We start from the raw sequence: 10,697 nt of genomic DNA, 5'->3' as shown, positions 1-10,697 counted from the left end.
ACTTAGGACCATGATAGTAAAACGACGAGTCCCATAATGCTATGATGTAACAAAAATTTATGACAAAACAGATCAGTCTAAAAAAATAAAAAATAAAAAAAGAGAATCTTGTAATTTCAACAAACTTGAAGAAGATAATTATTAAGTTTGCCCAACCCAATTGTATATTTATATTTGTATGCAATTTTCACGTGCCTGAAATGAATTTATCTAATGGAGCATATTCATGGCCCTCTCTCTCTCTCTCTCTCTCTCTCTCTCCCTCTCTCTCATCTCTCATCTATATAAGGACAGCTTGGCCTCAACAAGTGACATATCTTAGCCCAGTAGCAACAGTAGTCTACTACTCGAGCCAAAAAAATGATGTTGAAAACACCAGTAGTCCACCGTTCAAGCCAGTCTCTATGCCCATTATGGCACAAACCCTTCCTCTCCGGCAACCAAACCGTTTCTTCTTCCCTCCCGCCGAAGCCGGATTGCCGTAGAACCCAAAAGAACTTTCGTGTCAGCTATGTTCCAGGCAACATTAAGGCCGTGACAACAAGTGCTACTGAGAAGTCCATTGCCGTTAAAGCTGTTGTTACCGCCCAACGGAGTGCAACTTTCTTGGCTGATTTGATTGGTCACACTTTCACCTTGGAGCTTGTTAGCTCTGTGGTCGATCATAGTAAGCATTTTTAGTTTCTTTTATTAGAGTAACACAACTATTATCTTTGTCTTATCGGATTCGTGGTGGGGGCGTCTTACACAGGTCCGTTGACTAGTTTTTGACACCCTGATTATTAAAAAAAAAAAACAAAATCTTTGTTTTTCGTTTAAGTTCTTTTATCAGATTTCGAATCTTGTTCAAAAGATTGCGAGGACTGGTCTTTGCTTTTGGTTTTCTCTTGAACGCATCAAATTATTCTTAGTTTGAGAAAGAAAAAAATTAAATTTACTCTCTAAAATTGGGTCGTTTATAGAACATTTTTTAGATATTTTTCTACTTTTTATCTTTTCTTGTTCTCAATAATGAAAATTCCAAACAAAAATCCCATAAAGTTCTTACGTTCCTGCATTTTTTCTAGAATTGTTTATGTTTTTTCAACATATCTAACTACAATTTTTTTGTTTCTACAGATCCAAATTATTACACTCAGCTGAGACTTGCCAAAGTCTTAATTGGGTGCTATATAGATATCATATATGGTTCATGGTTATCAAAAAAATAAAAACAAAAGGAAATAAAAAAAAAAAGAGAGGAGAATATGGTTCTATCAATTACGAAAATAAAAGAAAAAAAACAGTAATATACTTCTATATGATGGCTAATAATTTTTAGAGGTGTTATGAGCTCTCTCCTTCCTAAGCTGGGACAGTGTGGTGTGTGTGTATTTTCATGTGTTGCTAAAAACCAAAAACAATAATTTCAAATTATTTGATCAGCTGTGGTAATTATAGTGAACGAATTTTTCAAATTTTAACAAATGTTTCAGTAGTGTAAAATCCACAGGGAATATGCAGAAAAAGAGTATGCTAATGCTATGTTTGGGAGTACAGAATCGGTGATATGAATTTGAAATTAAAAGAATTTTAGTTAAAATTTGAAGTTAAATTTCTTTTAATTCCAAATTTAAAGCACTAATTTGATGCTCTTAAGCACAACATAATAGTAATTCTCTTTCGATTAGTTAGCTTATTATGAAGTTTCTCCATTGATGGAGTAAGATTCCATCAATCGTAGCAATTGGGTCATGACATTTTTCATGAGCTAGCTTAGTGTCACCCCTTTAGCTTTCAAATGAGAGGGTGTGGTCCATATAGGGACGAGACATTCACGGTGTGTGACTACTATTAAATGTCACTAGCTTTCTGATTTTTGTTTTTGTTCATTACAAGTCAAAATTTGATTGATACACTGATCGAATATATAGAAAGTGGTAAATTAAGCCATCTCTATTAAATTTTTATATCAATCCAGAAAAAAGAAAAACCTAAAGGTCATTGTGTTGAAAATATTTACCCCCTAATTTTAACATTAACCAAAATGGTGAAAATGAAAGTTGACAATGACTAAATTGAAGAGTACACCACACACACACACACACACACACATATATATACAGTGTAGTGTATAGATAAAGAAGGTACATCTTATTTTCTTTTAATTTAGCTAAGGGTTTATTTGGTAAGCGTTTTGTTTTTGTATTTTGTTTTACCCCGAAACAAAACAAGTTTTGTATTGTATAGTGTTTTGAATAGTAATCGGAAACGTATTTGGTAATGTCTATTTATTGCAAAAATTTTTGAAAGTAAAAATATAAAAACATTTTTGGTAGATAAGTGTTGCAAGTTAAAAAAATATATATAATGGCTAGTTTAGAAAGCTAATTTTGGAGTTTTTCAATTTTTTTGGTTACTGTTCATTACTATAGTGCGAAAATATGTAAAAATACCAAATTGGTGTTTCAACTTTTGGTCACTATTTACGAAACGTTTCGACACTATACAAAATAGTTTTTACCAAATGTGTTTTTTCTACTATTCACTGTTACAGTACTTGATAAAAACAAAAGCACCAAAAACAAAACTCGTACCAAACAGGTCCTAAGAGATTTTTTATTTCTTTGATTTTCGAAAACCAAGCTCAAAAGTAAGGATCTATTTGATTTAATTTTTTAAAAACAGATATCAATAACTGAAAAAATAGAAAAATATTTTCAGAAAAATATAAAGAATAGTTATCTTAAAACAATCATTTTCTTTTATGTTCTTTTGATTTTCCATTTTCATAAAGAAAAATACTAACAAAACTATTATAAAAAAACTAAACCAAACCCTACCCGAAACTAATATTTGTTTCCGATCATTTATTGTTTTGAAGAGACGGGACTGGAGAAGCCTCCGATCAAGGTGCATGTTAGACGGGCCAGCGATGATGTTGATGAAGTGAAGTATGAGACTAATTTTTCAGTTCCAGGAGACTTTGGAGAAATTGGTGCAGTGTTTGTACAAAATGAACACAGCAGGGAGATGTATCTCAAGAACATAGAACTTACTGGTTTCTTAAATGGCCCTGTTCACATCACATGCAATTCCTACGTTCAGCCAACGTCTGATAGTTCCGATAAAAGGATCTTCTTCTCCACTAAGGTGAGACCATTTTCTAACCACACACACATAAAGTAATATCTTCTGCTAATATATATATATATATTAGCGCGCACACACATGGACGGAGCCAATGAAAGACCCCGGGGGGACGTGGGCCTGGCCCCGCCATGTATAATGTATGTGTTAATTTTTTTATTTATTTTTTATTTTTACATATATATGAAAAAAATTATATAATGAGCTTACCCTTTAATTAATATATATATATATATATATATATATATATATATATATATATATAATGCCCCTAAATTTTTTGGTTTATAAAATTATCTCTTTATTTTATATTTTACTCTTTAAATTCCTTAAATTTTCTTAAAAAGAAAAAGCATTGTCCGGCAACAAAATTATAAAAGGCAATAGTTTGATTAATTAATTTGTTGAAAAATGATATTCATTCAATACATCCAATGAAAAAACGCTCTCAAAATCATATCATTCAATATGAATGGAAGGTTTAATTCAGTATATCATTAATGATTTAAATTCAATAATTCGTTAGATAATCGAATTATGATGAATCACATCAATTGATCCGTCATCACATAGTAAGGGTTCCACAAAAATTGTCCCTTAATCGACTAGGCCTGTGACCCTGTATAGCATTATTGCACCAATTGATTTTTGTGACATTTGTAAATGAAGCTTACTATACTAAACCCTAACAATGGATTGATGGGACCATTTTTTTTTTCCTAAATCCATTTCGTTGTGGTCACGTGGAAATATTCCTAATGGAGTATTCAGGATCATATCTCTGACCACCACCACCATCATTGTTTTTTTAGATTAATGATATTTATTTTACATAAATTCTCTTCTTTTATTATTTATTTATTTATTATAAGTCAAAATTTTGTTTTATTTAGTGTTTTAAAACATTTATAATAGATAAATCATTAAAAATGTTTTAAAAAAAATATTGAAGAAAAAATTTTAAGGCCCGGCTTGATTCAATTATTTAAGAATAATTTTCAAGAACAACTTAAAAAATATAAAATTATTTTCAAAAAATTAGAAAAGATAGTTATGTAAAAAACAGAGCATTTTCATAAAAGTCCCTGTCATTGAAAAGTAAAAATACAAATAATTAATTCACTCTTTCTTGTTTCTCTTTCTTTGTATTTTGAGTTAATACATACATGTGTGATTATATAAGAAAATGAGCGATTGTTTAGTTAGACAAAATGATGAAATCAGAAAATGGTGGCAGTTGTGACAAAGCTGTGTCTCAATTCTTTTTGTTGTTTCCATGAATATATAAATATATATATAATTGCAGTCATACTTGCCATCCCAAACACCGGATGGGCTGAAGAGGCTAAGAGAGGAAGAGCTTGAAAACCTCCGTGGTAATGGCCAAGGAGAGCGCGAGAGCGAAGACAGGATCTACGATTACGATGTCTACAATGATCTCGGCGATCCCGACAGCAGCGATGACTTGGCTCGGCCGATACTCGGTGGAAAAGGGCATCCATACCCAAGGCGTTGCAGAACCGGCCGCGAACGCTGCAAGACAGGTTTCAAAATTAACAAAGCATGCAATCTTCTTCCCATCAAATAATAATAGTAATCAAATGGTTCCATTTTTTTTTTTTTTGGCAAGAAATTCACACACAACACATACTCTTTTCGAAAAAAAAAGACTGGAACTTAACTTTCGACTTCAAAAAGTAAAAGTATCACTGGACTTAAAAAAAAAAGAAAAGGAAAAAAAACCTTCAATCCATATATATGTGTGTATGTATATAGGCAAAGGATATATTATTCCTATCAGGATATACTTACTTTTTTTCCATATTAGAAGTTCACATTAAAAATTATGACTCACAATTTATGAGTTACAGTTTTTGAAGTGAATTTTTAAACTGGGATGGAGGGAGTATGATTTCAATCAAATGATTTTTGGTTTAAAATGTCACGTGTTTATTAATACCAACCCATTTTAATACCATTTGTAGCAAGTCTAGTCGAATTTATATAATTTTATCTAAAAACTTAAACTATTAAATAGTATTATGTAGCTGCTCCTATAAACCTTTGATTCCCGTCTTAATACAATGTGAGACAAGAATTCTCGACAATAAAATCAAATGCATCAATTACATTTATGCTATTGGTGAATGACATGACATAATTTCAAACTTCAAAAAAAAAAAGTAATAAAAAAAAAAGGTCAAATGTGTTTGACTCTAGGATTCTGTATCACTACCACAGTAACAATAATCACAATGTGTCAATAATCAGAATGTGTCTGACTCTAGGATTGAGTACTTTATTGTTTTACATGTAATGACTGATACAATATAATTATTTCAAAGTTTATCAGCTATTATGGGCATGTTTGGTACATTTTTTTATTTCTGTGAGATACTGTAGTAGTAAACAGTGAAAAAAATTTAGTTTAGTAAAAACTTTTTTGTTTTTGACAGTGTCAAAACATTTCGTAAATAGTGTCCAAAAATCGAAACACTAATTTGATATTTTTATATGTTTCTGCACTATAACATTTAGTTCTGTGATGAACAATAATTTTTTTAAAAAAAAAAAACTCTTAAATAACATTTTAAAATTAGTTATTATATTTTTCAAATTTGCAATACTTCTTTAGAAAATAAGTTTTTTTGTTTTTGTTTATAAAAATATTGCAACAAATGTACGTTATTAAACGTATTTTGGATTTTTATTCAAAATACTCTACAATAACAAAACGCCAGAAACAAACTTGTACGTACCAGACAAGCCCTATATATATGTATTGATTTATGTGAATATTGCATGCAGATTCATCATTTGAGTCTAAAGGCTCCGTTTATGTGCCAAGGGATGAAGCATTTTCAGCCGTGAAGAGTGCAACATTCTCAGCGAAGACTGTATACTCGGCGTTTCATGCAGTTGTGCCAGCCCTGGAGACATATTTTGTGGATAAAGAACTTCCATTTGCATACTTCACAGAAATAGATTCATTGTACAATGAAGGGATTAACGTACCTGCGCTTAGTAAAAATGGGATTCTCGATGTCATACCCAGGATTGCCAAGTTTATTAGTGATAGCAGACAAAGTGTCTTGCGCTTTGAGACCCCAGAAATGATTGAGAGTAAGCACAATATTTACATTATCATATTAGGCTCATGTGGATTTCACTATTGGGATAGAAGTTCTGCTCTCAACTTTTGGAGAGCCAATCATCTTTCCTATATATATATATAAAATATATAACACACTCTCTCTCTCTCTTAATTTTCTTGGGATTGCAGGGGACAAATTTTCTTGGTTTAGAGATGAGGAGTTTTCTCGACAGACTCTAGCTGGTATCAATCCGTATACCATACAGTTGGTCACGGTACAAAACACAACTTCCTAGAAATATATAAGTAGGAAATACTAGTATTTTTGGTTCTATTTCTGAGAATAATTTCTATTTTTTGCAAAGTGAAATGTTTTTTTTTTTAATTAAAAATATGTATTAAAAGTTTCAAAAACCATCTTCTGAAAATGCACTTAAAAAAATTATTATTAGAGAATTGGCGTTTATAATTTTCTATTTTTTGAACTTTTTGGAAATGATTTTAGTAAATTGATGAACCGATTATACTTTTCAAAATGAAAAAAAAAAAAAAAAACTGATTAATGAAACTTAAAAAAAAAAAAAAAAAATTTATAATAGTGTTCATAGGCAAATTCATGTGAAACTAAACCAAATTAATGACATTTTTAAATGACTTTAAAGGCTGAAAGCCTTAATAGGGATGAGAGGAAAAAGAAGAAGAAATCTTACCGAAAAAGGAAGAAGAAAGAAATGAAATCATTTGACACCCACATGAATGTATACAATTATTGTGTTTGGGGGGATTTGTAGAATCTACCTATTTAATGGGCTTTTATGTCAATATTGTGGTAAAGATTGAGAAAAAAGGCCAACATAAAAGAACACAAAAAATTTGTGCAGGAATGGCCATTGAAGAGCAAGCTTGATCCCAATGTCTACGGCCCAGCTGAATCAGCAATCACCAAGGAGATAGTGGAGAGAGAGATCAGGGGCTTCTGTACCATTGAAGAGGTAACTATATATATTGTAAAATCCAATCAAGCATGGTAGCATTACTCTTATATATTTTTGAAACTCATATCCACTTCGTCGTTGCCAGAACTTGAACATTGACATTCTAATTTAGGTGTGAACAAGTACCACTAAACCATAATCCTTGATAAAGTATGATGAATTATACTTTATTTTATGTTTGGAAGGCACTGAATTGGTGTTTTAGGTTTGGGATTTCCAAAAATCTAGTTTAAAGTCATCAGTAGCAATTCCAAATCCAAGTGCCAATTTGGTGAACATTAGTAAATGTCAAACGGAATGAAATTGGATTATTATCATGAAATTTTAAAATAGTAAGATTTTGGTTACATGCAAACACATTTGCTACTTGAATTTCTAAGTTGTCAAATATTGATGGTTTATATGCAGGCTGTGAAAAATAAGAGGTTGTTCATGCTAGATTACCATGATCTGCTGTTACCATATGTGAACAAAGTTAGGGAGCTGGACAACATGATCACAACACTCTATGGATCAAGGACATTGTTCTTCCTCACCCCAGACGGCACGTTGAGGCCGCTAGCCATTGAGTTGACTCGGCCACCATCGGATGACAAGCCTCATTGGAGGCAAGTGTTCACGCCCGATTGGACAGCCACAGGCTCCTGGCTTTGGAGACTAGCCAAGGCTCATGTCTGTGCTCATGACTCTGGTATTCACCAGCTAGTCAGTCACTGGTAAGCACTATTATATGGTTCAACACAACACTTGGTTATTAAATTTAATCAAATTAGATTATAATATATATGATATTGAAAATAAACTTATGGAACTTTCTTGGTGCACTTTTGCAGGCTAAGAACTCACTGTTGTGTGGAGCCTTATGTAATTGCAACTAATCGCCAACTTAGCGCAATGCACCCTATTTATAGACTGTTACACCCTCATTTTCGGTACACAATGGAGATCAATGCTTTGGCACGAAACTTCCTCATTAATGCAGGTGGGATTATCGAGACATCATTCTCACCCGGCAAATATTCTATGGAACTTTGCTCTGCTGCCTATGCGGCACAATGGCGATTCGATTTGCAGGGACTTCCAGCAGACCTAATTAACAGGTAAATGACTTATGTCCAGGCTTAACATAGTACAATTTTACTAAATCTTACACCATTTCTAATAACTTAACCTTTTAGAGTAGATGGTGATAAATCTTATACTAGAACTGATAAGATCCTGAATCGTAATAAGTGTCCACTTTCTATTTTTATTTGTCCCAAAATAAATGTTTAATTTGAAAAGTAAAAATACTAATTTTTTTTAATAATATTACTCATTTAACCTTTTTGAATTGAACCTATAAAAATAAACTAAGTATGAATCTATTAAGGATAAATTTGATAATTCATTCACTACTAATATAATAAAAAAATAATAAAAATCATTCTTTTAAAAAGTTAGAGCATCTGCGGTGATTGTGTATATATATATATATTTTTTTGTATATATATAATGTGTCATAGTAGATTTACACAAAAATTTTGAACTACCTTATCTTTAGCTCCAGCAATTATTTTATATCTTTTGTGCAAAAATTTATCTACCAATAATAACCAATCACGTGTCCTCACATAACTTGTACAAACCTACTTAATATAGGGCTAATTTGTTAATTGATTGAGAAAGAGGAAGGAAAACAATGGAAATATGTTGATGTGGCTGTTTAAAAAAGTTATGTAAGATGAAAAAAATTTAAACATTATATTTTACACAAAATGATATATGTATGTTTTAACAGGCTGCTGGAGATACTCTTAAATTTCCAAAAATAGCACTTATTTTGGAACGAAAGGAGTATTAAAGTTACACTGTCTTTAACAACTTAAACTATAAGAATAGATGATGATTAATAGATACAAGTAACCAATATACTAATCTAATATGTCCTTGTTACTTTGGTGTTAATCAGGGGATTGGCTGTGGAGGATCCAAGCCAGCCGCATGGCCTGAAGTTGGCGATTGAAGATTACCCTTTTGCCAACGACGGTCTCCTCCTTTGGGATGCTATTAAAGAATGGGTTACTGAATATGTCAACTACTACTACCCAAACGCAAGTCTAATAGAGTCTGACAAAGAGCTCCAAGCATGGTGGAAAGAAATAAAAACAGTAGGCCATGGCGACATAAAGGAAGGGTGGCCGGAGCTCAAAACCCCTCAAGATCTGATCGGAATTCTCACCACTATGATATGGGTACCGTCCGGTCACCATGCAGCTGTGAACTTTGGTCAGTATGACTATGCTGGCTATTTCCCCAATAGGCCTACCATTGCTAGGAAGAACATGCCTACCGAAGAGCCAACCGAAGAAATGTGGAAGTTTTTCTTGGAGAAGCCTGAGGTTATTATGTTGATGATGTTCCCTTCCCAAGTTCAAGCTTCAACAGTTCTGACCATTTTGGATGTGTTGTCCACCCATTCTCCAGACGAGGAGTATCTTGGCGATGAACCTGAGGCAGCCTGGGCCCAGGAACCGTTTATAAAGGCTGCCTTCGAGAGGTTTAATGGGCAGTTGAAGAAACTTGAAGGGATTATTGATTCTAGGAACATTGACCCAAATTTGAGGAATAGAAGTGGAGCTGGGGTTGTTCCATATGAGCTGCTGAAACCTTTTTCGGACTCTGGAGTGACAGGGAAGGGAGTTCCTAATAGCATCTCAATTTGAAGATAGAATGGTATTATACCTGAGTTGAGATACTATGTTTTGAAACTTGTGGCTCATATAATGTATTGCTGGCTTGTTTCTTCTTGAATAATACGAGAATAAAGTTTCAAATCAATGGGGTTGACTCCAAATAATAGTTATAAAAGTTTGTTCAACAGTTTTTTTATTTTATTTTATTTTTTTTTTTAGTATGGTTCCGAATACCAGGGTACGTATCCGGAGTCTCTTAGACAGTCGATTTTACCATCATATTCAACAACCGAAAAAGTGAAAAACCCTCCATCAAATCAACTAAAATCCTTTAATAACTTCGGATCGTGATGGTAAAACAACAAATCTCAGTAATGCTACGTTTTAACAAAAAAAATTCAAACCAAAGAGATCAACCTAATTTTCACAAAAGTAAAAATGGGGCATATTGTAATTTCAATATACTTCAAGAAGATAAATCCTTTAATAACTTAGGACCGTGATAGTAAAATAACAAATCCCATTAATGCTATATTTTAACAAAAAAAAAAAATTCAAACCAAAGAGATCAACCTAATATTCACAAAAATAAAAATGGGGCATATTGTAATTTCAATATACTTCAACAAGAATTTTTTTTTTTATATACTCAATGGTTTATTACGTACTATGTTTTTGTTTACATTAATCTAACGCATTAGGACCTTTGCTCAGACCAATCCCAAGACTCATGAAGCACGCCTCCCTACGTACTATATTTTGTATGTATTTTCGCGTGCAACTTGTAGAGCATATTAGGGATGC

The 10,697-nt window shown here is 32.4% G+C and overlaps 1 protein-coding gene across 2 annotated transcripts; it reads left to right on the top strand.

The window, feature by feature from the left end:
• Positions 1–306: 306 nt before the first annotated feature.
• On the top strand, positions 307–10,038 carry LOC132271485 (linoleate 13S-lipoxygenase 2-1, chloroplastic-like). Of its 2 annotated transcripts, none has more exons than XM_059772869.1 (9): positions 307–667; positions 2,864–3,132; positions 4,436–4,673; positions 5,938–6,252; positions 6,413–6,498; positions 7,105–7,215; positions 7,627–7,934; positions 8,052–8,318; positions 9,170–10,038. In XM_059772869.1, the coding sequence occupies exons 1-9, from the start codon at positions 361–363 to the stop codon at positions 9,921–9,923; spliced, it is 2,655 nt and encodes an 884-aa protein (XP_059628852.1). In that variant the 5' UTR covers positions 307–360; the 3' UTR covers positions 9,924–10,038. The 2 variants fall into 2 exon arrangements, with proteins under 2 accessions (XP_059628852.1, XP_059628853.1); XM_059772870.1 differs by having other exon boundaries at positions 543–667; positions 1,120–3,132.
• Positions 10,039–10,697: the final 659 nt, after the last annotated feature.

The sequence above is a fragment of the Cornus florida genome, unplaced genomic scaffold (genome assembly GCF_030987335.1).
Source record: "Cornus florida cultivar Cherokee Brave unplaced genomic scaffold, ASM3098733v1 CherokeeBrave_3.0.0_Hap2_Chr08, whole genome shotgun sequence".
Taxonomy (NCBI): Eukaryota; Viridiplantae; Streptophyta; class Magnoliopsida; order Cornales; family Cornaceae; genus Cornus; species Cornus florida.
This window is presented reverse-complemented; position numbering and strand designations above follow the sequence as displayed.

Bases quoted from the DNA above. Each gene is read 5' to 3' on its own strand.
- LOC132271485 (XM_059772869.1), top strand. From the start codon at position 361: ATGATGTTGAAAACACCAGTAGTCCACCGTTCAAGCCAGTCTCTATGC. The intron at 6,499-7,104 runs GTACAAAACACA...AAATTTGTGCAG, and splicing joins ATACCATACAGTTGGTCACG to GAATGGCCATTGAAGAGCAA. The intron at 8,319-9,169 runs GTAAATGACTTA...GGTGTTAATCAG, and splicing joins CCAGCAGACCTAATTAACAG to GGGATTGGCTGTGGAGGATC.